Source organism: Leptonotus elevatus, chromosome 20, assembly GCF_054856555.1.
Source record: "Leptonotus elevatus isolate MCC_2025b chromosome 20, RoL_Lele_1.0, whole genome shotgun sequence".
NCBI lineage: Eukaryota > Metazoa > Chordata > Actinopteri > Syngnathiformes > Syngnathidae > Leptonotus > Leptonotus elevatus.
In genome coordinates this window covers 9,659,310-9,686,908 of record NC_141258.1, presented here as the reverse complement: position 1 = coordinate 9,686,908, position 27,599 = coordinate 9,659,310, and the positions used below count along the sequence as shown (strand labels likewise).

At 42.3% G+C, this 27,599-nt stretch overlaps 1 protein-coding gene and 1 long non-coding RNA gene across 4 annotated transcripts; one reads left to right on the top strand and one right to left on the bottom strand.

Moving 5' to 3' along the window:
- The first annotated feature begins 35 nt into the window (after positions 1-35).
- Positions 36-18,877, top strand: mrtfba (myocardin related transcription factor Ba). 3 transcript variants are annotated; one of them, XM_086064461.1, is made up of 17 exons: positions 36-208; positions 4,417-4,505; positions 6,681-6,916; positions 9,371-9,436; positions 9,597-9,652; positions 9,747-9,822; positions 9,992-10,153; positions 10,231-10,394; positions 10,477-10,620; positions 10,682-10,929; positions 11,187-11,343; positions 12,055-13,080; positions 13,175-13,264; positions 13,375-13,524; positions 14,621-14,740; positions 15,075-15,135; positions 15,921-18,877. In XM_086064461.1, exons 3-17 carry the CDS (start codon positions 6,763-6,765, stop codon positions 16,373-16,375), a joined length of 3,129 nt encoding a protein of 1,042 aa, XP_085920587.1. In that variant the 5' UTR covers positions 36-208; positions 4,417-4,505; positions 6,681-6,762; the 3' UTR covers positions 16,376-18,877. The 3 variants fall into 3 exon arrangements, with proteins under 3 accessions (XP_085920587.1, XP_085920586.1, XP_085920588.1); XM_086064460.1 differs by having other exon boundaries at positions 13,175-13,297; XM_086064462.1 differs by lacking the exons at positions 36-208; positions 4,417-4,505; positions 6,681-6,916 and adding an exon at positions 9,004-9,270 and having other exon boundaries at positions 13,175-13,297.
- On the bottom strand, positions 8,149-27,599 carry LOC147156952 (uncharacterized). Its single transcript, XR_015091695.1, has 3 exons — positions 27,462-27,599; positions 14,580-14,696; positions 8,149-10,134 (listed from the first exon to the last, which is right to left on the bottom strand). It is a non-coding gene; the product is annotated as an uncharacterized LOC147156952 (long non-coding RNA).

The following is a 27,599-nucleotide window of genomic DNA, read 5'->3' as shown; positions in this document are numbered from 1 at the left end:
TGTCCCGTCCGGCTGCGTCATGACGTCACTCTGCATCAGCACCCAACGGACTCTGAACAGTCGCAGCCATTTTACTCCGCCAAATAAACTTCAATCTCATTGCCGGATGAGAGCAAAACATCACAGAGGACTACCTTGTTGTCACCAACGAATATATCACCATGAACGTCAAGTCGGACGCTTTGGGCTTTCCGGTGTTGCCCAGTTGGTAAGTTCCGCTCACCATGGCGGCGTCTTGTTTTTAGCATGTTAGCTCGTTGGAACGCGCTAACTAGCCCAACATGTAAAGCGAGCGAGATATGCTCTTGGAGACAGCGGTAATAACTGTCGAGACATGAAAGAAAAGGTGCACCGCGAGCATTCAGTAGTTATATTTATTTGAGTGTTCGAAACGAGTAAATAATGGTGGAGTGTTTAGTGTTTGATTAGTGTGGAGAACTCACTCACCTGTCAGATTGTTAGTGGCTGCCTGCGCCCCACACCCACCGGCCTTCTCCTTGACTCAAAAAGCAATGTCAGTCACAATTTCACATGAATATCACGTAGTTGTAGCCCTCAGTCTAATCATGTGTTTGTTTTTGGCTTTTTTTTTGGTGCGTTTTTTTCTTAAACGAATTTATTAAACGTGTGTTTAGCGCAGTGCTTCCCAATTAAGCAAAATGGCCACAAAAAGTGCACGCACGTTTTTGTACCTGCTGCCACCTTTCTGCCTGCTAGTGCCACCGCGTGTCGTTTTCATAGATGGATGTTGACAGCCTCATTTATTTATATCATTCCTGTACAAAAGCACAAGTTATATCATTAGGTACACTTACACGACCAAAGTCTGTACACAGAAATATGCTCTTCCACATTTTACTTTATATTCGTCATGATTGGTGTTAGTTAAGTCTTTCTAAAACACCTGGGCTACTAGAAACAACCATCAGTCATATGTTGCAATACTTTTGTTCACTTGTAGGTGGCTTAACACATTGAGATATAAATACCATGAAATCAAATTTTTAATTATTTTATGTCATGTTCATGTTTTGATCTGAAACTCAAATGCCATTAGTGTACAACAAAAACAAAGGAATTGACGTTCCAATACTTTTGGAAGGGACTGAATGCTCCATCTTGTGATAGTTTGGTTTTTTTTAAGGTAATATTAAAGCTTGTTCTACATCATACATGCGCCACCAACGCCCAGATGAGTACAAAGAGCCCTGACTGTTTTACTCTGACTGCACCTATAAGCTTTTATCTTCCCTTGGACCCCACACACTCCACAGTTTCTTTGGTGAGGGGAGGGGTGGAGTGGTGGAGGGTGACGTCATGCGCGCCCCCGCGGATTAGCCGACATGTGGCGTACGAACCTGCACGTATGAGCTGCTAACGTTCCACAGTTGGAATGCTGTAGTTACGCTTTGGGTCAAGGGTGGCTGTCGCAAGTAAAACAAAGTGACGAACTGCACAAAGATCCTTTAACTCGCCGATCAGTCCTGAAAATCCTCATTGTGTTGTGTGTGGAGTTGGCACTCCATCTGGTTTTGGGGGAGGAGACTCGTGATTGAGTCACTGATGTTGTAATGGTTCGCTTGGTTGACTTGGCTCCCACTAATTGATGGTATGAATGTGAATTGGAAAGGTTGTCATTTGTCACTCAATAAGTTCTCTGTGGTTGATTGGTGACCATACACGTCCATTGTGAAGTCCACTTTTTGCTGGAAGTCAGCTCGGATAGTTTGAATAGGATACGTTGTTTTGTTTTTACTCACCACGCGTCTCACCGAAATCCTGACAAGATGTTAAAAAATGAGTACGCGTGACCCATCGAGATTTGTGCTTTGTGCCTAATAAAGTGGCAAGTGACTTATGTGACAAAACAAGGCCGGACCGTGAGTCGTTCGTGCCGGCGGGATGTGGCAGCCACATGTTGAAAAGTGTGCATGAACTTCTTAAACATCATGCGTATGTATGGCTGGATGGCAAAGTCATCATCCCTGCCTGAGTCTGAGGGGGTCCGAGTCCCCCGAGCATCATTGACAATTTGACATTGCCGCTGCTTGGACAGCAATTTGGACTCTTCCTGCTTGATACTGTCCGAGCTAAGTCCGGTGTGTGTGACGTGGTTCCCAAAACGCTTTGTGAAATCGGGTCGTGTTTTTGGGCCCTTTGTCCCGTTTCTTAGCTACCATTTTGAGTACACGAAAGGCAGCCAGGAAGGAAGCGGTGGTGCGCGTGCGACTAAGTCTGCGAGCGGGCCTCGGCTCCATGAGTCCAACTTCCAAGTGATGACATCACCGCTCGTCTTATCTCGGGATAAAAGCAGACGTTTTTCTTGGACCAGATCTCGTCTATTTAGGGCTCCCACACTGCAAACTCTTAACGGAATCTTGGCACAGAAGGATTAGCACGCTTGTGTGCAACGTGTGTGTGTGTGTGTGTGTGTGTGTGTGTGTGTGCGCTTATAAATATACTATAGAATACGTATGTTTACAATAGGATCTGTTATCGTGGTTTGTTTATAAAACATGTTCAACACGCAGCATTTAGCAGGACTTCTTCCTACCTCCTTTTCAGGCACAATGTTTCGGGACGGGCTAACACTGATATTATTAATGTTTTATTTTCTTTGATGTTTAAAATAAACTTTCAATCAATTACTATCGGCAATTAAATTTTACTTATTAACTCATTCACTGCCATAAATTCATTTAAAAAAAAGATGATTAAAAATTAAGCGCGAAAGGCAATTACATTTTTTAATTGTAATTAATTGCATTACTTCACAAGGTAACTCACGATTAATCGCAAATTTTATATCTGTTCTAAATGTACAATGAAAAAAAATACTAGCTTTTCATACTCTTGTTAACAACAGAGGGGGGGAAATGTTAAACTAATAGAAATAGTTCAAATTAATTTTTGACGTTTTTAGCCGTCAATGGCAGTGAATGAATAAAAATAAAATAAAAAAAATTATAAAAAATCTGGGGCGTAAGGTGATTACATTTTTTATTCATAATTAATCGCATGACTTCACTAGTTAACTCACGATTAATCACAAATTTCATATGTTCTAAATGTGCAATTAAAAAAATCTAGCTTTTCATACTCTTGTTAACAAAAGAGGGGGGGAAAGTAAAACTAATAGAAATAGTTCAAATTAATTTTTGACGTTTTTAGCAGTCAATGGCAGTGAAGGAATTAACAAAATGTAATTTGCTGTTTGTTTATTTCTAGCAAACTTTCCGTCTTTTCTTATGGGAACCACGTAACTAAGATTCCTGTTAACTACTTCTGTTCCTTTTTGTATCTGTGTGTCACACGTATTTTAGTACTTTATCAGGAGAAGTTGACAAAGTCATGGTTATTTGTTTAGCCCACCCTTTTGACCTCTTCATGTTGTTGCAGCAAGACTGTGGGACACTGAACTTTCTATTCCCTGCATGATGGTAAAGCAACTCATTTGTTTGCTTTTTTTTTTTTTTTTTTTCAAAATAGACTAAAGAATTTGGAGTGTTTTGTTGGTCGATGTTCAAAACATTGCTACATACGAGATGGTGGTGTTTTCATTTAGGGTGGAAAATCACTCGTATTGTGTGCAACTGTTCATGAGGTGCTCGTTTCCTGGCCAGACTCTCTCAAGCCATGTTTACATTTGGGATGCCAATATCAATTGTTGAATTAATTATTTATGAATCAAAAGAACAACGTGAGTTGTGCTACATCCACACTATGTCACAACCCCTCTGGGCAGTTTTGTCACTTTCGGCCGCGCCGCTCGAAAAACATTTAACTCTGCTTGTGCAGTTACAATGTTTACTCTTCACTCGCACGTGTCGGCCATGACAGCTATGTGTCCCTTCCACTTGAATGCATTCTCTCACGTACTTGTTTTTCAGAGCCATTTTTCCATTTCTAACACCAAAACCATTTCGGTTTTTTAACGATCTCGGGCCGAATGACATTTTATAGTTACAGTTCCGCACGAAGCTGCGGTCCCGGCGGGGAACAACTACCACAACAAATAAACATCTGTTTATAAAAGGCCTTAAACGACTTTCATTTGTGAATCCAACCCAAATGTTTTGTAACCTAGGCACATTTACTGGAAAGCACTTGAGTCGCGAGTGTGTGTACAGATGATCGATTTAGTATTCTGAGAGTCTCCCCCTTCGGACTGCAGCGTGGCTTTCGGTTCGGTTCCATTTAGCCACTGCCTTTGTCCCGAGCAATCTGCCAGCTTCTCTTTTTCATTGCCTGCGTCCTTGAACTTCACCTAGCTTCATTCAGGCTTCTTGAAGTGGTACTCATCCGCCGTTGTATTGTTGCGGTTTCAACAGAGGTGATCATGAATCCGTTTGTCAAAATCGTACATTTCATGTCTGGTATCTGTCATAACAAGCGGCTGATTTTGTCCCCTCTCAGGTATGACTCGGCGGCCTAACATTGCTGTCGAGGGAAAGAAGCCAAAGACTTCTCAAGTCTCCTTCCCTTGCTGTCCTCTTCTACTTAAGGTGGGCACTTACAATCACAACAGCAATCATATGCTTATGACAAATGAAAGATCATCATTAAAACTCATTCACGGCTATAGACGTCAAAAATTCATTCACATTTTTTTTCCGCTTTTGTTAACTAGAGTATGAAAACCTAAGAGAGAAAAAATATTGTACATTTAGAACAGATATCAAATTTGTGATTAAGCGAGAGTTAACTAGTGAAATCATGCGATATCAATTACGATAAAAACATTTTTATAATCTTTTATTTCATTTTATTTATTTATTTTAGAAGAAAAAAGATTATTAAAAAATTAGGGGCATTAGGCGATTACCATTTTTAATTGTAGTCAATCGCATGACTTCACTAGTTAATTTCTATTTTTTTAAAGAAAATATTTAAAAAAGAAAACATTTTTTTTAAATTAGGGGCGTCAGGCAATTAAATTTTTTAATTGTAATTAATTGCACGACTTCACTAGTTAACTCACGATTAATCACAAATTGTATATGTGTTCTAAATGTACAATAAAAAAATCTAGGTTTTCATTCTCTTGGTAACAAAAGTGGAAACAAATTTAAACTAATAGAAATAATTGAATGAATTTATGGCAGTGAATGAGTTAAGATGGGGGGGTAGTGCAAATTATTGATTTGTATTCATATTCTTTTGTTGCCAACTCACCTACCAGAGAGCTTTAATCGTAAAATCTTGTGATGTTGTCTACCCAGAAGAAACATGAGCTTCCAATTAAGGTTGATAACTTGAGACTTTATTTGACGTTGAGCAAAGTCTGTCAAGCTGACACCACAAGCAAATAAACATGACTTTTAGAAATACGTTTATTACTTGTTGGCTGTAAATAGGACAACAACCTTTTGCTGGTCCCCTTGAGGGGAAATAGAATGTTATATTGAGCATGCTACTCTAATAGCCACACATGCACATGATGTCAGCAAGGGGGGGGGGGGCACAAAAAAAAAAAGCAAACCAAGTCATTAGGGGGGATAGACGGAACACAAGTAATGCATGGGAACGGAGCTGGAACCTCCCGAGTCAACTGCCCAGCCAAGTCATTACGCAGCGAGCTTCTGCTGCCAAAATCTGCAAAATGTTCGAACCTCTCACTGTTGTCGTGTTATCTTTCATTGCTTTCACAATAGATATGTTGCTTTAATGTGAATGAGTGCTCGTATCCTGGAGCCAATTCAGAGTCCAAGTCACCGGATTTTGATCCGATACCTTGGCAATGTATATAAAGGAGAAAAAAGTGCATCCAACTTGTCTAAGCGAATTAGACAGAGGTTAGGGTTCCAAACATGTTGCATTTTCATCAGATCAAGAAGTCAACCGATCTAGTATTTTTCGGAACATGCTCTGTAAACTACGGCATTAAGAAAAAGATTAAACTATTGCCGAAATATTTAGACAGACCATCCTACCTGACCCAAGCAACCATGTCACATTCAAAGCTTACATGACCTTTTTCATTGTAGGAAACCAATGGTATTAACTTTTTAGAGCGGTATGGCGTGGACTGTGGAGTGGTTTGGAGGTATTCCTTAGCAGCAACCTTCAGTTTCAAGAAAGAACACACGTATTCGGTTTCTTTCCTGTACTGTATTCTCGTTGTACTTTTGGACGGAGCTAAAGGGAGAAATGACAGCTTCCATGCCACCGTAGCCAACAGTAACATCAGTAAGAGGTCGTGGAGGTCCTGGAACGGAGAGATGTTGGTAATGGCGCTGCTGGATAGTGATAAATGGCATTCATGTTTGAACCTAGCAGGCTCTCATCTACTTAAATGGTTTGTTTTGCTCCCTGAAATGTTTCCGTCCCCCTCCCCCATTTGAAACCACCGCTATTATGTCATATTCCAGATTGTGAAGCATGTCTGAATGTAGACATTCATGCGCAAACGGACGTTGTTTCCCATGGGCAATTGGGTATTCAGTATAATGGCCTTCTAGGCTCTCTAGAATGAATAATTTGGATTGAGCTCTTCCAGATGGCTGAAATGAGATGCCACCCTTAGAATTTTGCCAGTTGGGTGAAGTAGTCATACCAACAGGATGATGATGATGATGATGATGATGATTCTGATTCTCAAGTTGCAAAATGCCTTAGCTCTTGCAAGTATTTCTTAGCAAGACCGTTTATTCTTTCTTCTTCTGCTTGGTTTCTACCAGATATCACTCAATCTACAGGACGGTGATCTTTGCATACTTGCCGCTCGCCTTGGGACAGCTCGAAGTTCTCTGCTGAAGCAGTATGGAGCCCCAGGCTTCCCAGGGGCTCCTCGGGCCAGAAGGGATGCTGCGTCTGCTGGTGTCCAGTCCCCAGAGTGAAGCCGTGACGCATGAGATGGAGGAGTTGTCACTGCAGCCCACCCAGAACCTGCCGCCACTCAATGAACGCAAAAACGGTGAGCCTACGAACTGACTTACTTCTGTGTGCATGGACGGAATCATTACGTGGGCCAATATGTTGAAAGAGTGCTGACAAAAGTTTGAGTCGTAGTCCACAATTTACTTGTGACATGAGTCTTTTTCTTTCACTCTGTCCAAAGATATTTGCCGCCATTCTTGGAATAAATACATGCTAGCGTTTTGTAAAGTTTGTTGCCTGCTTCATTAATTACACAGTTGGTAATCGCTCGCTTGCCACCACGTCTCAATCAATAATCTCAGTCATCATCATCCGAGTGTGTCTGCGAGAGAGCCCAGTCAAATGTCTTAACGGTGGAAACGTTTCTGTGGAACGTCAACTGTAGTAATGCCCACTCATCATCTGGGCTTTTGTCATTTCCCCTCAAGTGAGAACACACACACATACACGCACACACTTCATACTTTCCAGCCTATGATCCGTCTCTAGCACTTAGACAACCGCAAGAGGCCCTTTACAAATATTGGCTTCAACGTTAAGATGTAAATCAGCCAGCCGACGTCCCTGTGTCGGTATAGTAGTAAACAGTCGCTGGGAGTTTGTTTTGGCAAAGAATGAGGCTGTGTTATATTAGTCCAGTGGTTCTTACCCTTGTTTGAGGTGCTGATCCACCAGTTTTGTACGCACGTTTACCGAACCCTTTTTTTGTTGAAAAATAAAATCAGATTTTTGAAGTTATTATTTTATTTTATTTGTGTTGTCAGACAAACTTTTTAATAACAAAAAAAAAAAAAAAAAAAAAACAGACACACACTTAAGCGTCAATGTGACGCAAGTGTTGGCTAACTGTGGCGGTAGGACACAAACGGCTCGATTCCAACGGGGCCAGTTCTCGCTGCGGCACACCCTGTAAAGCCGCTCACTACCGCTCTGTTGTATTCTGCTAAAAATACACGCCCCATCTATTTTTGAAAGAGGACTCATTACTGCACAGAGCAAAGCAGATCAAGTCGGGCAGGAAGTCTTCCATTTCACTCTGAAAATTGGGCACAAAAATCAGTCACGTAATCGTTTATGCCATCATTACAAGTGCCAAATGTAATCATTTCTCTCGATTAGGGATCACCAACCTTTTTGAAGCTGAAAGCTCGTTCTTGCCTACTGATGGGTGTGAAAAGATACCAATTTGATATACCTTTCTTGAATAACAATTTTGCTCAAGGGTGGAGCTCCTCATCCACACAAATGAAAGCGTGTGGACAGACACAGTAAGAGAGACAATGTGGCTTTAATGGTGACTCAGTTCCAATTAACAAGCATCGATAAATCACTCAGTCCTCCTGATATTGTCTATTACAGTCCTATTATCTTCCTTCATTACTAATGTCGCCGTGTAGGAGGAGCACACTGTTGTAACTGCCACCAATATTGCCACCAACGGACTCAATCAATCCCCTTAGCTGTCCAACAACATGGCTGATGTAAAATACACGAACGAAGACTAATGCTTGCATACAATCGTCAGCGAAACCAGAGTTTCTTTGTCCCGTTTTTAAATCCATCTGTGCCGTGTGTAGCTTCGTCCTCGCTAATGCTATGCTAGTGGCTTCGTGCTCGCTAATGCTGAGCTCGCTAATGTTATGCTGGGTAGCATTGTCCTGGCGAATGCTACGCTAGTAGCTTCATCCTTGCTAATGCTAAGCTAGTTCGTCTAAGCTAAGAAGGCGCGAGAGGCGGCCAGCGTTCACGTTTGCAAAGTGCCTTCCGTTTGTTACATAAGAGGCCGACAACGAGACGTTAAAGCAGCCAATTATTCCACTGCTAAGACGGTGTCAAATGTACACACACAACCTACTTCCGGGTTATGCAACGTGTGCCGCTACTTAAATTTAGTCAGTTATTCGTGCACAGTCCTAGTGAATAACAATATGCAACACTTTATTTCTATTCACTATATGGCTTCCATTCTCAAATGATCACTTACGTAACGTTGCTAGAAAATCACAGCGCGCAAATAGTTGCCCTTTATTTGCGATCTTGTGTCTCTGTGCCCTTGATGGTACAGACAAAGGGACAAAGAAACATCTTAGATGAAAGAACAGGGTGCACATTTAAGCTTGAACATTGGTTCAAGTGAGTCACTCGGCATGTGGTGTGACAAGGCAGGCGTGCGTTGTGACCGATCGCAGCTCTTGGATGTGCGCTGCATCCTGTTACCAAAAAGCGACTGAAGAACAGACATTCAACTACATGCGAGGGCATAACAATATGTCAATTGTAATCCTACACTTGGCTTAATCTATCGATTGACACTTGACTGCCCGCCCCCCGTCTTAAATCCTCAACACCAATGACCGTCAAGCACCAATGGAATGAACTTGAATGGCTCTTGTAAGCACTTTTGATTTCAAATCATTTGCATCCATGTTGTTTGACTTCTAATGCTACAAATACTTTTGTGGGTCCTAATCTTGTCATTTTATCTTCCCAGTGCTGCAGTTGAGACTTCAGCAAAGACGAACTCGGGAGCAGTTGGTGGATCAGGGCATCATGCCACGTGAGTAACGCCACTTGCCAGTTGCGCATCACGCTATGGCGTGTGTGTTTGTGTGGGAGCTTACCTACTACTGACAACTGATGATTTGCATTTTAGCCTAATCTTTTAGTGGGGGTTCATTTTATAGGCAGAAAGTTGCACTAAAATGTCTTCTTTTTAGCGCTGAAGAGCCCGGCTGCATTCCATGGGCAAATTCGCAGCTTGGAAAGAGCCAGGGTAAGCTACACAGTATGAAAATATTTTTGGACAAAAATAAATTGTGTGAAGTCTTTCAAAATCATGTTGTTGTCTCTTTTGTAACTCTCCTTAGACTGAGAATTTTCTTAAGCATAAGATCCGTAGTCGTCCAGAGAGAGCAGAACTGGTCAGGATGCACATCTTGCAAGGCGAGTATGGTTTACATTTTAGATCCAAGTTCGGTGGTTTCTGCCCCCCTCCCCTGTTTTGCGATAACATTGTTCCCCTGATCTCCACAACTAGACACTTGATGGTAAATCCGTTTCCCCAACCCCTACCTTTCTGTATGTATACTTAACGTGTGATGTTTTTCTTCAGAGACTGGAGCCGAGCCGTCACTGCAGGCCACCCAGATGAGGCTGAAAAGGGCCCGGCTGGCTGACGACCTGAACGAGAAAATAGCCCAGAGACCCGGTCCCATGGAGCTGGTTGAGAAGAACATCTTGCCTGTGGATTCCAACCTGAAAGAGGCCATAATCGGTGAGAGAGAGGAAATGGTGGCAAATAAATGGAACTACGCTGCCCAGTGACACTTCTTCGTGGCGCCTTGGCAACAGGGCAGGTGAACTATCCGAAGGTCGTGGATGAGGACAGCAGTGATGCCTTGTCCCCGGAGCAGCCTGCCAGCCAAGAGTCTCAGAGCTCTCTGCCCTCACCCGGGGACAGCAAATGCCCAGAAACTCCCTCGCCAGCATTACCTCCTTCAGGGCCCGTGTTGAAGGTCAGATCGAGAAAGATGACAAATGTCGCCGTTTGTCCACAAAAAGTTGAAAATGAGTCTGTGTTTGTATCGAATTCATCAGTTCCCCCCAGCTGCTACGCTGACCACTACAGACTCGGTGAGGGCGATCACTACTCATGAGCCGCCGACGAGCCGCCCAGCCGTTTCTCACGCTCAACCAGTCACTACAAGCGCTCCCTCCAAGCCAGGCCCGACATTGGTGAAAGTACGTTGAAATCCGTTTTCTTCACCACACTTTTTGACATTGTGGTATCTCCCTCCGACAGCAAAGCCAGCACAAACTGCCTTCCGAGAGGATGCGCAGTAAGAAAAGCAAAGACGCCAAGTCGAGGGTGAAAAAGCTCAAGTACCACCAGTATGTTCCGCCAGACCAGAAGCAGGAGCTCAGTGAGGCCCAGATGGACTCCTCCTATGCCCGACTTCTGCAGCAACAGCAGCTGTTCCTCCAGCTGCAGATCCTCAGCCAGCAACAGCAACACTACAACTATCAAACCATATTACCAGCCCCACTCAAGTATGTTAACTTCATGTCACACAGGCCAGACCCCAAGCCTTCCAGTTTCTACGGTTGCACATAATTGTCCTTTGACAAGTCTTTTAAACATCAATTTTTGTAGCAGGGATATTTGCAACTGTAAAATCATGTCTGCTTTTAGCATTAACGTGTTTTTTTTTGTATTGCTCCCTTTTTCTCTTTCACCCCCATCTCAGTGTTACACGTCTTAATGTTTTCAATGATAACGATAACTGATATTTTTTCCATCTGTGTAGGCCAGTGGCAGAAGGCCAAAGCAGCAACGCCAGCAGCCTACCAGCCTCCATTATGGTTTCTTTACCCACTGCACCCCCGCTGCCTTTGGCCCGGCAGAACAACTCATTATCGAACCGCAGGCCCGGAGTCTTGCCCACCAACCTGGAGGAAATGAAGGTACTTGGATGGATTCTGAACGGTGTGAAGCAATTGTACGACTGCGACACCTCGAAAACATGCCCGGTAGTGTAGTTCCGATATAAATTTTTGTCCCCCGATACCGATTCCGAATTTTGCAGTATCAGCCGATGCCGATACCGTACTTTTTATTTTATTTTTCTCAACATGAAAAAAGCTGCCCTGCCATTGGCTCAGAGCATTCAAGGGCCAATAGGGTATTTTGGCTCGGCATGCAGTGAACACGTCACTCATCAGTGAATGTCGCGCACAAGCAAGACACAAGATGCTGCATTCAAAGTCCTATATTAGCATCGGAAATAATGGTATCGGCATGTTACTTGTTAGTACTTGCCGATATGAGTACTGTTTAAATGCAGTATCGGGGACTCTCCCGATACCGGTATCGGTATCAGAACAACACTAATGCAAGGACATTTGAAATCCTAACCCTGATAAAAATAAAATGTGTGGGTTACGTCAGGAAAGGCATCCGGGGTCAAAACTGTGCCAAACATACAATTGCCGCCCTACATTGAGCAGACATTGTCAACCTTCCACTAACTATCCACCTACATACAGTCTTGGCATGCTTGTTTAAGAAAATTGTACCATTAGTTTGGATTATTTTTATGGGTATCCATAGAAAGATGGGAAATAACCAATAAATGAGTTAAGAACATCTTTAGCTAAACATGATTTCTCTTCTAGGTAGCGGAGCTAAAACTGGAGCTAAAACTGCGTGGCCTCCCCGTGTCAGGAACTAAAACGGATCTGATTGAAAAGCTGAAGCCCTTCCAGGATCTTCCCGTCTCCTTAGCTCCCACCACTATTCCCGCCCCTGTTACCACCACGTTCACTGCCATCCCCATGGAGACGACCACTACCGGCCCTACCGTTGTCCATCCACTCCTGCAGGGAGCTTGTGAGAACATGAGCGCCACACCTACAGTCTCACCTGTTCCTAACGGTCCATTCAGCCTCCACCAGGATGCCAGCATGTCAGAAGTTCAGCATGAAATGCAGATGGCGTGCTTCGGCTCCGGCTCCGGCTCCTCACCTCTCCCGAACTTGCCCGCGCCGGAGAAGGACAGACGGCTCCATGAGAAGGAGCGGCAGATCGAAGAGTTGATGAGGAAGCTGGAGCAGGAGCAGAAGTTGGTGGAGGAGCTCAAGATGCAGCTGGAGGTCGAGAAGAGGAGTCAGAGCGGCTGTACTGCCGATTCTCCCTCCGCATTCTCCAAGCTTACCGCCGTTTCCTGTTCCATGAGCCCCGTTTCAACGGTCCACAACGCAAACACTGTAAAAGCAGAGAAAACGGTCTTGGCAAACTGCTCTCCAACTTCTCTTCCTAACTCAATCCTGACCTCTCAGACTCGCACGACCCCGCTGCAAACTGCCGTCAAGTTGGAGGATGTGACCGTTTCGTCCGGGAAACCAATCCAGATGCAGCCCCAAACTCCAATGATCACCCAAACCCAGGCTCACGTCAGCGCCAATCTTCTCTGCCATTCTCAGAGAAGTCCCAAATTCAAGACTCAGCCCCAAGCCGCCGCCCCCAGCCTGCAGCAGTTCTTCATCAGCCATCCCGGCGGGGTGTCCCAGGTGCTAGGTCAACCGCAGACCTTGTTGACCACATCTGGACAACCTCAGACGCTGCTGACTACAAGTGGCCAGACCGGAACGCAGATCTTGCTTCCTGTGTCACTACCCAACAACGCCACCGTCAACCTGCAGGTAAGGGGAGAGCGCAATGGCTTGAATACAACTTGGGTTCAATCGAACCCCAGGGTTCCAGAATCACTACACTAAGGTTTTCTCTTCATCTCAGCCCGTCCTTCAGGCCATTCCTCAGCTGCAGAGCACCAAAATGGAGACGCCGCCTAATCGGCATTTGGCCAACCACAACTTATTGTTGCAGGTTAGCCACACCCAACAACGAGATGCAAGACAAGTATTGCTGCGACATTTTTTATCATCTCGCGTTAGTTGCAATTCCATATGAAATGTTGTTCTTGACAATACTTCCAGACTTTGACAATGGGCAATAATACAACTGACATGGAGAAGAAGCATACTAGGCCTGAGGTAAATCCTCAGTGTTTCCTCGGGAGCTCCCCAGACAGAAGGACCTCTCCTCGGTGTTCACCCAACCACGTCGCCAACGGGCCACTCAATAAGGTATCGACAGTTGTCTTACTTTTGTTTGCTCTCTGGCAGCCCTTTTTATTATTTCAATCAGGGACGAGCAACTTAAATGCTGGAGGGGGCCACCATTTTACATCAGACTTACTCGGGGGGTCCAAAGAGGACCACGTACTTCCTAACCAGATGTATGACAAAGATGGCATTTTAAATATCGACCAAATGTGCATACATGAAAATTGTGCTCTTAATTGGTTTCATTTCATTAAAACATCCGCTGTTGTAACCCAACAAAGGTTTTGAAGCATACAACAAAATAACCAATATCTGTAATTTTTTTCCCCAGTGCTCTGTTAAATGGAAAAAAATAAATACCGTTCAAGGACAGCACAAAACTGTTGAACAGCAAACCAACATTAAGTGAAAAAAATTCATTCTGTGCTTTTTTCCCCCACAAAAATCAATTCACACAAAATGTTCATGTTAATTGCATTGTAACTATGTTTGTCCTACTTCTCTTTCCAAATCCACAAAAAAAGTATTAGTGGTGAATGGTGATAAAACTTAAAACTTCAGTTGATGCATATTCGCAGTTTGGCACCCACTAATTTGCATTCTCTTGATATTTTCTTTATTCATTTTTTTTCATTATTTTTTTTTTAATTATGGCTGTTTTTCCGCATCTATTTACGCTCAGTTTTAAAGTTAAAACTTAATTTGATGCATATTCAGTTTGGCACCCACTAATTGGCATATGCGCTGATATTTTTCTTCTTGTTGGAAAAAATTCGACCTTTTCAACACTGCTTTCACCGATCAACACAACATTTTGTCAACATGTTGACCATAACAGGACACTAGAAAAAGTCTCAATGACCTGTGCGCAACAATGAACAGGAAGTCGGCCATTTTGGGTCTATTAAGGTTTTCACACTTCTTGGATATTAACATCTATGGCTGACAATAAGTTAAGGCTTTTTATTTTTTGCCTACATCATCTAAATTAAGAGGAGCATTTTTGTGAATATGAATGTGACTGTTCATTGCTAGCGTGGCTTTAGTAATTATTAATATTATTGGGATATACTGACCATTGAATAAATGTTCTTTTGTCAAATCGTCCTCTTCACAGCCGACCTTCATCCTCCAGCCTGCGTCTCTTCTTTCTCCGCCTCACAAGACGCGAGAGCCTCCGCGCTATGAGGACGCTGTCAAACAGAGCCGCAACCTGCATGTTAACAATGTGTCACAGGTTCGATGCCCCTCCAAACACACACACGTTGGGTTTACATTTCTATTGGGGTCATCTCGTGGACATAATGCATTTCCGAGACCCTTACCCTAACCTTAACCATCACAACTGACTGCCTTAGCTTAAACCCAACCAAAACTCAATTCAAACCTAAACTCTTTTCAAAAAGAGGTTTGGACTCATGGGGACCACCAAAATGTCCCCACAAAGACACCTGGTCCCCACAATGAATACTAAAAACCCAGAAAACGCTCCCCACGCACACACATGCCTCGGAGAGTAAACCAGTGACATCTCCCCCAACCCACAAAAATAAACATATCTTTCTTTGCAGGTTGCCACAGCAACCAGTCAGCAGATGGATGACTTGTTTGACATTCTCATACAGAGTGGAGGTAAGCAGGCTCTTAGTGAGTTATTCATTTACCCTTAATAAACTTAATGGGCATAACTGTAATGTCGTGCACAAATCGGAATATTATTATATGTTTTAGATACTTTTTTATTCAAAATTACCCCGTTGCGGGACTATTTAAAAAAATCACTGAACTGAGCGGAGCTGAAAATTTCACCCAGATTGTCCAAACATGTTGAAGTTCAAATTGGCACCATCCATCATTTTTTAATTATTATATTTAACAACATATGTGGGAGCCAAATATTTATAGTGCGCAAGAGGTAATTGTACAACTTTGGGATCCATAGACTCCCATTATACATCATAATTGTTCATGTTTTTGGATGCACTGTACACCTGATGTGTTGTAGTGCATTTCCCATGATTACTCAACGGCATGGTCGGGATTGATAGAACAGGTCCGTGTGTGTTTGTGGACGTAGTATCATTCACGTGCACACGCGTACGTGTCAAAGGGACAATTTTGGACAAAATGTATTTGATATACATAATAGTTAGTTTTGCTAATTGCACACTACTGCTTTAATTGTCCGTGGAGGGCATCAAAAATAAATAAATTAATGTATGTCTATGTCTGATGCCACTGAACATTTTGAGGGGCCTTAAGTAAGAAAAAAAATATATATTTTTTTGAAAAATGACGTAGTTATCACCCTTGAAAGAGTGTGCCAAATTTTGTACCAAATACTCTACGTGGGGTAAAAGTATTCATGATGTTGTTTTCTGCTTTGTATCCGTGTGGCCCATTTGACCGCCCTCTAGAAATCACTCCATTTCTCCAGCATGAGGCTCCAGTGTCTCTCAACAAGACTCACCCGGTCACAGCCAGCATCACCACCCTTCCGGTCAACACCGTCCTCTCCAGGCACCCTCCCCCCATCCAGGTGGCTCCTCCTCCAACCTTGAGCACGGCCGTCGACCCCAGCCTGTCCAGCCTATCCTCGCTGGCCAGCGATAACCAGCTCGAGGCCTTCCTGGAGAGGACGCTGGCCGAGACGCCGGCGGCGTCCGACCCTCGCACCCGGGGCCTGATGGAGGAGCTGCAGGCGCAGCTGATGGACCATCAGCCCTACTCACCCATGGACACGTCCGACCTGTCCTTCTGCGACTCCTCCTCGCCCCCTTCCTCGCTCAATATGGGTTTGTCGGACCCGACGCTGGACAACATGGATTGGGACTTCCTGGACACGCATGACCTGCAATTGCACTGGGACTGAGCGAATACGAGAGCGAGCTGGACTGGAAGATGGAGGCATGCGTAGAAGAAGAGCACTAAAGGAAACCAGTAATATTCCCACCACACCACTGTACAGGCAGTTGCACTGATTCACGTCGAACAAGCAGGAGATTGCACAGCTTTAAATGATGTCAAATATGGGATTGTCTCGGCGTCTGATGTCGGTAAAAAGGAAGTGAAACCAAAGGAATTCTGCTAGCAAGGACCTTTTGTACAGAACACGTTCTCCAGGACCTCCAAACCTGGCTCATATCCAGCGGTAACAATAACTGCTGTATAAAAATGAGGTCATTTTCACACAATGACAGTGTGACCTTGGCAGAAAAAAAAAAAAAAAAACATCAGGTGATACTGACCACTCCCTGACTCCGTCACTGCGGGGAGGATAAGCCTGAGCCATCCTGCATGTTTGCCGTCTTATTAAATGTGATTTGTTACACTGTCATGACATTTTTTTTTTTACCAGTGAATGCTCAAAAGTACGGAAGCGAGGAACTGCCCATGTCGAGTGAGCATTTTTGACTGGCAAATATGTTAAAATGTATTTCTATTCATTGAAACGTGCTTAAATATGTTTGACGTCTATAGCCGTCTATGGCAGTGAATGAGTTACAACGTATTTGCAAATATGTCGTCCAAAATGTTTACTCCACATTGGCAGTTCCTCACTTGCGTCGAAAAGGCTTTCCATAGGAAGCTCCTCTGACCACGCGGGAAGCTCTGCACTAATGAGGCATGTTGTCGGTCGCCTCGAAACTACGCTAATGTGAACTCCGGTCAACATCGATTGTGATCAGTGCCGCTCGGGATCACCAGAGATCTTTAGAGATTTGTCATCGGGTCTCTTAGTTTTGAATGTATTCTGTAAAATTGACTACAACAAAAAAGTGGATTTTGCTCATAATGCCGGCAGCTTTTTGACGAACAAATACGAGGGCAAGGGAACAAAACGCGCTTTTTAGTCCGTGTCGCTTAAGACGTATCGATGTATTTGCAGATGTTGACATCGATATCAACTGTCCTGTCGTATCACTACACTGTACTCTACAAGGAGACCTGGCTGGTCAGGAAACCAAACGGTTGTAAAATGGAGCTGCATGTGCTCCGTGCTCCGTGCGTCGTGGTCCCGTCTTTCTGCATGTGCGTCGTCTTCCTGTCTCCGTGTGCATGACCGTCCTCGACTCCCGTCGCGTGGACATGTGCTGCCGTGATCAAATCGTTGACCAATTATTAACGGAAGGCTTCTTTCTGACGACTGTTTTCTTAGCTGGCTGCGGTCCAGACAAAAAGAGGGCGGTTCTGCTTTTTAGACCTCGTCTGCGTCATCTCAATATTCTCTCGTCTTCAGTTTGGCGCTGTATCCTTTACTTATCTCGCCACCACTCGTTCGGTTTTTACATCCATGACCACTAGAGGGCGTCACACACTTTGTTTACAACTGCGGTTTTGAGAAGGATATTCGTTGTTTTAGGCAATCTCCATTTATGTACATATCTGATCAACATAACATCCCATTTATGAAAAACAAATTACATTTGATTTCTGTTGTCGCTGCCACGATGCATAAAAAAAAAATGGTGCCACTTCAGACAAAAATCTGAATTCGTCATCTTATTGCCTAAAGACATAATCAGAGCAGAGAACTTCTCGTCAGTACTGTAGCTGCACAGGGACGTACACAAATGATAGCCGTGTAGATTCTGTCCGTGCACGAAAGCCAACAAAACCTGAGCCAAACTCAACTTTCAACTTTGTTAGTTGCTCTTCCGTGCACCAACAAACACCAGTCGGAGATCTACTTGCGTTAGGTCTGTATTGTCAGGCCAAATTTTCGCTTTTGTGTCTTTTTCAGATTTGATTGCTGTTTGCATTAAAGGGTGTTAAATATGAATGCTCTGTGGCCAAAAAAAGGCGTTGGGATATATTATCACTTCTTTTTTTATATTCATCACTTGCTTTCAGGTTGACAAAAATTTATAATCCTTTTTTTTTTTTCATTTGTTAAGCTAGTTTGGTTTGCCTTTAAAAAAAAAAAAGTATGTTTTGTCATCGGACATGTCGGCTGCAGTCGTGCAGGGGATTTGACTCTCATAGGCCAGTTAAGGGCAGCTCATCCTATGGTGATGACAGCGGATCCTTTTCTTGATGTACTGTACTTGAATGCAGACTCGCACATGAATCACCTTCATATCAAAACTCCGTTGAACCTCCCACTTACACACTGCATGGTTATCACCATGGTAACATTCTGAAAATATTTTGGGGTGGTCAAATTAAGCACAAGTGAGCTCCTTGGCCCTTCTGCAGCCGATCTCCCTTCTCCCATTGTCTCTTCGTATGCCATACGTTTTGCACATTATGTACATATTTATATAAATGTAATGCATATTTTTTATACGTGTGACATCCACGGACTCTCTATTTTGTAAATACTGAAAATGTATGCCTTTTATGTGACAATAAAAATTTGGTGTACTATGAATGGTTCATTATCTTGTGGGGAGGTTACTGTTGCCTCTGACACACCTCAAAAAAACAAGTCCAAAAGTCAACTGTTAACCACCGAGGAGCCGTCGAGCCACCAAAGTAGCTCCTCTTATTAGGAAAACAATACTTTTACAACTAAAACATCACAGCACTGAGACTGCTTTGATCTGAAATTGGTTACTGCGTCTCCGATTAAATGGCTACAACCTGTGGGATTCCCCAGGGATCAATCCCGAGAACACTATTATTCACTCTTTCACTTCGTCGAACAGATAAGTCTGTCGATTAAAAACAAAAAAACAAACTTCTCTTGCTAAACTTAAACAAAGCTAAAATCCTTTTCATGGCTCAGAGGATCAAGAAAAAGTGATTTCAACATCGACAGTGAGTCAGACTATTCTTAGTCTTAAAAGGAACCCTGACTGTCATGACAAGTTTGCTCTATATTATTGATTTGGCTCTTACTAATATTACTATGAGATTAATTTTTTAAAAATCATTTCCAGTTGAATACATTTTGTAGAAACTTTATTTGAACGTACGCCGCCATTGTTATTTACGTCGCAGCACATTTCGTGCGTCGTGACGTAGAATGGCGGCTGGCTCTCTGCCGAGCAATGTGAAACGCCAATAAAGAAAGAAAGGTAAGCCTCGTAGCTTTCCTAAAGAAACATGATGAGATCGGGAGAGTCACCCTCCCCCGCGCCGTGCTCTCGTCATTCACCAGACGCGTTCAACACTTATGATTGTCCCTTTAGGAACGCTACGGACACTGACTTATGTATTAAACTGGAAATTATTTTTGAAAAATGAATCTCATAGTTATGTTAGGAACAACTAAATCAATAATAAAAGGCAAACTTATCATTACAGTCGGGGTTCCTTTTAAGCATAATTCAATGTAATGTGACAATCTTCCAAGTAGGTTGATAAACCTACTAAATAAGACTGTGACTTTATTCAAAAATCAAGAAAAGAGTCCTCGGGAAGTCTTTAAAACCGATGTCGTCCTTCAAACTCAAGAACAAAGTGCCCATGAACTTAACCAAGTGCATGCTTTCCTATAATTTGCTAACAACTTCCTAAAGACCACAATGACCTCATCGGATCCTCGTCACGGTGACTTCATCGCAACGTACTCTCCTGTTTCCAATGTTTTCCTAAGAAACTCTGCTCGCATTTAAAAAAAATAATAATATATATATATATACATATAACTATTTATGGTAAACACTGCTTAAAAATGATGCTGTTGTGTTGGGTGTTGTTAAGTGTATTTGTTAAGTGTATTTTTTTTTATCTCGCTTTTAATCTTACATTTTTAATTCAGATATAATTTGACCACAATTCTTCCATTTACAATAATGGTCTTTTTTCTTTTCACATAATAAAAAACTTTACATGACAATACATTATCAGTTTTTGATAAAAAAAATAATAAAAAAAAGGCTAACTATATATACATGGCCATTTTTTTGATAGAAAAAAAAAAAGCGTTACTATGCATCAGGGTTCACCAATTCCGGTCCTCGAGGTCCAGAGTCCTGCAGGTTTTTGATATTTCCGCCCACTAGCACACCTGATTCATAGAATCAGCTCATCAGCATGCCTGATAATGATCCTGATCTTTAGTGTCAGGTGTGTTGGTAGGCGGAAACATCTAAAACCTGCAGGACTCCAGACCGCGAGGACCGGAATTGGTGAACCCTGCTATACATGGTCATTTTTTGATAGAAAAAAAAGCTTACATGGTTTAATTTATTTATTTTTTCATAATAAAAGCTTTAAAAAGGCTTTACTATATAGTAAGGTTAAAAAAGAAAAAAAATTGTCCATGTATAGTAACTTTCTTTTTTTTTGAACAGCCATGTAAGGCGTTTTTTTTTTTTAATAACCATGTATAGCAAGGTGTTTTATTTTAACGACCATGTATAGTAAAGTGTTTTGTTTAACAAGCATGTATAGTAATTTAAAAAAAAAAAAATTATGACCATGTATATGTAAAGCAAGGCATATTTTCTTTTCTTTTTTTAAACAACCATGTAGTAAGGCTTTCTCTTTTTTTTACGGCCCTGCCATTAGTTATTTTATTTTCCTGTTTTCTGTCTCACTTCTTGCTAAAGTTAAACAAAACAAGCCACTTATGAACTGAAAGCCTGACGTCAATCGACCAATCAAATTATTCCACTTGTTGCACACAAGCGCCACCCGCTGGCCTGTCATCAGGACTGCATATGTTTTGCCTTTCCCAACTAGCGCCACCCGGTGGCCAGTCACTTTCATGACGACTGCTTCGACTTCCCGTGGAAATTGTTGCTTTTCAGTCACGCCACAAAAATGAAAGTGATTCGCAACAACAAAAGGTCTTGCATTGCACTTATTAGTTCATATATGCACCGCGCTTTACACTTGGATTAACATTAACGGAAAGAAGAAAAAAGAAATAAAGAGCAATTTACAACTGAAGAATAACTAAGATAGCAAATGTCTTTCCACCTTTGTTTTCATTGTTGTTAAATATTTTCCCAAGTTGCCTCTTATGTATCTGCCTGTTTTGGAAAACAATCCCCAATTATTATTATTATTTTTTTTTTAATACCACAACAACTGTCAAAAAAAACATTTTATTATTATTATTATTGCAGATTTTCATTCATTGTTGGTATGCTCGGCAAACTGCACACTGAAGAGTCCTCTCACAGCTTCCTAGCGCCCTCTGGTGGTAGGGGAAAATATGATTATTTTTTTCTTTAGTACACTCACTCGCACAAACACACACATACAAACATAAGTCTCTCAGGTGGGGAACCCACGGTGGTCGGAAAGTAGTGACAAAAAAGTTGCCAGAAGTGTGTGCATTGTTTGTAGTTGCACTGCATGTACACAAAGTGCAATGTTGCCTCATAGTGCAACATAGAACTTAGTCTTATTGCAACACAGAATATAAATCTGTATTTTTTACAACCTGTGGAATGATTTTAAATCTGTTATCAAACTGCATTCATTTAACATAAAACGGCAACGATTCATCTGTCACCATTCACATTTTCCAATTTTCAGTTGACGTTGACATCATAATACAAGACTTGGTGGGTGGTCTGTTTACCACCCAAACCGGCAAATTTAAACACAATTCTGGCATCTATTCAAGCTGTATCTTGATTTAAATGTCACACATCTTTCTATTTTATTACTAAAAAGCCTTCCGGTCACTCCCAGTCACATTTATGCTCTGTCGCCAACCAACCACCGCAGGATTTCCATTACAAATCAGAAGCAAAAAAATAATAAAAAATGTAAACACGTCACCCAGCGGCCAGCATGCCGAGTTGATTTTCGCATGACATTACTGGACTGCAGGTTGCACCGCCACCATCACTTATGTTAAAGGTCATGCATACATATGCATGTAAAAAAAGACTCACGGCTATTTCAATAAAGCTCATTAGCTGGCGGCACATAATGATTTCATTCTCTATAGAAAGCAGTTTGCGTATATATTCAATATCTTTAATGCATTCCGTCCTTTTTTTTTTCTTTTACCCCACTACTAGTGCTCACGGGCTACGGATAGAATAGGAAAATAAACATGAACAAACACGAAACTGCTGTGCTGTTCTAATAACATCATACTTGGGCTGTTTTCAAAACAAAACAAAACAGAAAACCGTGACAGGCAGCAATCTGACCAGACTAAGTGCCACGCTATCGCCATCTCCTGGTCAGTGTGAGAAATGCTGTCAGTGACAACTTCTGGAGCGCGTTAGTGGGGGGGATACGGAAACACGCCATAGCATCTAAATAAGAGCGGAGCGCCCTGCAACGTCCCGTCCGTCGAGGGAGGGGCAAAGAACGAGCGAGACGAATACGGCGGTTGGCTTGAGAGCCAGACAAAACTTTTGGGGAAGGAGGCCGCGAGGCGAAGGCATCCTACAGACTTGCCATCCACAGCAACATGGCGGGCCGAAATGGCCGCCACGTAAACCTTGAACGTAGAAGGGGTACGCCCCTCATCCAAAACGGATTGAAGGAATTCTAAAACAGCAGGAATTGGGCACACGTCGGGATCCACCCCGCAGCCGTAACATCACTCAACAAACACATTCCACCTGTTAGCATAAGTCAAAGGAGCTCTGGCATCAAAGATGCCTCACCGTTGCATCAGCTTGATATTCTGTCTTCCGATAGGCAGGGGCAGCAGGATAAGCGGACCTGCGCTTTGATCGGCCCCCGCGAGGATAGGGGGGTGGAACCCGTTGCCCCACCGACGATAACCACCCCTGGCCAGCAGCTACGACCCTGTCAACACACCCATGTGGGTTGGATATGGGCTGGTGAATGGGTCCCTTCTGGGCTTCCCACCTGGGTCCCAGCTAATTTTGGCCAGGGATTTCATGGTGGCCCCATGTGGGCAAGCCCAGATGGGCACAAGGTCTCAATGGGCCTCATATGGGCCCCAGCTAAAACCCACATGGGTTTCGAATGGGCCCCATCTGGGCTGCCCTGCTGGGTCCCAGTTAAAAGTTAACTCCTAAAAATAACTTGACTGGGAGTTAAACCAGGGTAGCATGGAACCAAAGTCAGACATCCTTAACCACTGAGCTATACAGATACATGACAAAATTGAAGTTTTTGACAAATTTAATGCAACATCAGCCTATCAATGATTTTAACAGTCCAGTTTTGAGGGAAGTTTTCCAGTGCCCAAATTCCTTGTCCGAATGTCAGTGTTTCCTGTGACGAGTGAGGAGAAGGAAAATGGCGCCAATTTATCTGAAAAACTAAGAACTGCTGGTGTGAAGGTGGAGCTTAATTACATCTCTAATCTGCAACTCTGTAAAATAACATCTAATTTGGGCACCATTTTCTGAAAATATTAAAATTACACTTCAGGAGTTGAAATCTGCTTCCAAAAACGTCATCCTGAAATTTTAACTTACAGGGTGATTTAAAAGTAATTTGCCAAAATCATCACGCAAAAATCCAAAACAATAGAAAACTCGCTTGGACAGGTTTTATTTCACGTTTTACAAATGGCCACTTGGCTGATGATGGTGTTCCCGATTGTACTCGTAAGGGCTCCTTTCATACTCATGCCACACAGTTATTTTGTTACAAGATTTAATAACCGGGAGACCAATAATGCGATCAATTACTTTTTTATTATTATTAAATGCCAAATAACAACAAATGGTCAGTGTTCCATCACTGTCAAACAGAATTATTCATTTTCCAACTCAAATGAACCTGGAGCCGGAAGTATCTGTTGAGGTGGCAAAATGTCGCTCGTTAGCAGACTTCCGCTAACTCATTCACTGCCATTGACGGCTACAGAAGTCAAAAATTCATTTGAACTATTTCTATTAGTTTAGTAATTTATAGGTCTAAATACGGAACGATTCCGTATTTCAAGGGACGGTTGGCAATCCTACGCTGCGTCGGGTAGCTCGGAGAGGGTCCGAAACACGATACCATCACGAGCCGAAACGAGTCAAAGCAACCGCCGTGCAACTATCCCCATTTGGTTCCCCCGTAGCGCCTTATGATGGAAACATTCTCATCATACCAAACGCAAATAATTGTCAAATATTTATCCATTCCCGTGCCGACACAGCCTCATTATAATCACCTGAAACTAAACGACCCATTTGTGTTTATGATTTTATTAACGTCTCACATCAGCGACTTTCTCATTGCAATCCGACCTGCAACACTACGGAGCCTCTCGCCCAAAGCTGCTCATTGTACACATTTATTGAAGTGATCAACGTCTAATTTAAAACGGGAAAGGTGGTCGGCGTCAGCAATTACGAACCGCTGGCTCAAGATACCGCAAGATGTGAAGGGACTGTTGTTATTTCATAGCCCAGTAGCTCCACGTCCTCACAATCTCTCCCAGCACGATGTGTCGAGTGGCTTTTCAGGCCTTGGCTTTTCTCGTTGGCCCGGTAGCCTCGGAGCACTTTATGCTAAGTTAATTTACCCAAATATATCCACGGCGTGGCCCGCTATTCGACATCAACAACTTTCTTAATGGAAACTTGCTGATCCATAAACGCTGGCGCTGCTGCAGACGTTTGCTGGGGGGCACCTCGCGCAAAAAAAACAAAACAAAAAAAAAATCCCACAGATCGATGAGGGGCATTTGCAAAGGAGTGTGTTTAATTAGAATAGCATCAGGGGTTTGTTGGTGTGTGGATGAAGGAAGTGGGGAGGGGGGGCGTTGTTAAAGCTCAGCCGCAACCCCCCCACCCTCACTATTTAAATAGGGTCACATCTGGGCCTCACCTTGCAAGTGTTATGCTATATTAAATGCCACTCATGTTAAGTGTGTTCTCTGATGTAGTCAACACATTCTATAAAGGTTAAATTGAAAAATGTCCCTTCAGCAGCATACAAGTATGATTGATCTCCCTCACGTCGGAAATATGTGTTTGCCAGACCTGGTTTTTGTTTTCTTTTTTTTCATTAGCAAAAAAAAAAGGTGCATATAATGTGTTATAATAAGGAGCGAGTGGATTAGAATTTAAGTGTCAGTCAATCGGGATTTCCAAAGGTCAACGACAAAGAAAGAATTTGGGCAGGCAGGAGGCGGGGCGGGGAGGGGCGGGGCGGCGTTGCCACTGAGCTCACTCGCAACAGGCCGCCGTCATTTGCGCCTGTGCGCTAAATGCTAACGGAGCTGCTGTTCTGCATTTTACGGCATCTTGCGCCAGGGTTATTATTATAGTTGTGGAATTTTGCATTTTAGTCAGTTTTGCTTTTTAAATTTACTTTGTTTTAATTTATATTCAAGGTGGTTTTGTTATTTTGTATTAGTTTTTGTTATTTCATAAATGCTTAGTTTTAGTTTAGTTTCAGTATTAATTTTAGTTTTAGAAAAAAATGTGTATTACTTGTGCGCAATATTTAGAAAACACCATAGGGAGCGACATCATCTGAAGGTGCTTTTCTATTGGCTGCTGCTAGATGACATCACTTTTGTGTGACACACTTTCAAACGTCCTCATTCCGGTTAACATCCAAATAAATCTACTTTAAATCACATTTAAAATCATCCCCAAAGGCTCAAGCATTAAATTAATTACCAAAGACTAAAACGAAGGACATTGTTACTATGATTATAGTTAGTTTCAGTTAGTTTTCTTTGTATAAAAAGCATTTTTGTTTTTATTTTATTTCGTTAACTGAATTGTTTTGGGGAATTGTTGTTTTTTCGTTAGTTTTAGTTAACTAAAATAACCGTGTTCTGCGCTTCTTTAAAAAAGAAGAAGCTTGAAGCAGTTTATTCTCAAACTAAACATAAAGAGGTGTATTAAACAAATACATAACCACATAGGTTAGCCTTTCAGTGGGCTAGTCTAATGCTAATGCTAAATAGCATCTATTTTTGAGGCGCTATAACCTTTTAAGCAACGGATTGAACATAAACAATGCAGCATCAGATGCAGATGGACAATTTAGGGGTACTCTCAATCATGTATTCTTTAACCTCTGAGAAGAATGATTAATATGTGTGCCATAATGATGATGATGAGGAGACATCTTGAAGAAGAGCGCGTCTGTCTGTCTGTCTGTCTGTCTGTTTTATAGTGCACACAGGTGCAGTGACTAGAGTTGCCACCCGTCCAGTTTTCCCCAGAATTATTCTCTGTTTCTGACTAGCTGTCCTGGGTAAATAAAAATCTCTCCCAGGACACAATTTGTCCTGTGTTTTATTTATTAATTTATTTTTTTAAGAAAAATGCCAAAAGCGAATTTGATTAATTAATTCTGTAGTCTAAAAAATGTCCCCATGTACTACTGTGGAACGCTTTGTTACTGAGCGTGCAAATTTCCGTAGGTGCACTTTGGATTACCGTAACGAAAAATCCCAATGGTGTCTGAAAGCTAAGCCCTTGTGCTTTACAGAAAAAGTACTGCCATTACGGTAATTACAGTCCTCTCACAATACACGTTGCCGCGTCGTGTTTGTATCTTATTGTTGTTGTTTTTTTTTAGGGTGTATGCCTTGTTTGTAGTTTACAGTGTGTGTGACAAGCTGAATAAAGAACATTACTCTTAAGTTTAGTTTGTTGCATTACAGTCTATCTGTGGGGGAAAAAAAATCTCAGCTTTTATATACATTTGAACAAAAAGTGGCGCGTCCATAATTATTCATAACTTACTCCTCAAAAATCAATAGAAAAGCCTTTATTGGCTATTACAGCAAATAAAAAAAAATAAAAAAACATGACTCTCTTTTGAAGTCTTACTTTTTTTTTTGCTCGGCAATCTCGCAAAATCGTCTCAGGTGCGGCAGCTCAACACTTGCCACTCAGCTAAAGTTCTGCCTCCCATTTGCCGCACAACGAAAAACGGACAATTTCAAACCCGCCCGGACGGAATGTAACAAAGTGAATATCTCCCTGTAAAACAGCCTAATTCCTCACAAAATCAAGCTAGCAATAGCAATAGCAATAGCAATGCCAAACACCATGTAAAGCGAAACAGCCAGTTAATAGAAGCACATCCACAAAGCCAATCATTCCTTTTGCACATTTCTTTGTGAAAAGTACGTATAATTCTTTGGATCTTACTTTGCTGAAGATACGGTAGCTATTCTTCAAAAGGTGGCGTTTTCCCTCAAAAGAAAGGCGTGAAAATAGTTTTATATTCTCCAGCTTTGCTATGCAATGTGTACAGGCTGCGTAGCGATCTGCCAATTTGCGTAAAGG

Coding starts and splice junctions, on each gene's coding strand:
- mrtfba (XM_086064460.1), top strand. CDS start 6,763: ATGGAGCCCCAGGCTTCCCAGGGGCTCCTCGGGCCAGAAGGGATGCTG. Junction 10,154..10,230: donor CCTGAAAGAGGCCATAATCG/GTGAGAGAGAGG, acceptor CCTTGGCAACAG/GGCAGGTGAACTATCCGAAG. Junction 10,395..10,476: donor CTTCAGGGCCCGTGTTGAAG/GTCAGATCGAGA, acceptor CGAATTCATCAG/TTCCCCCCAGCTGCTACGCT.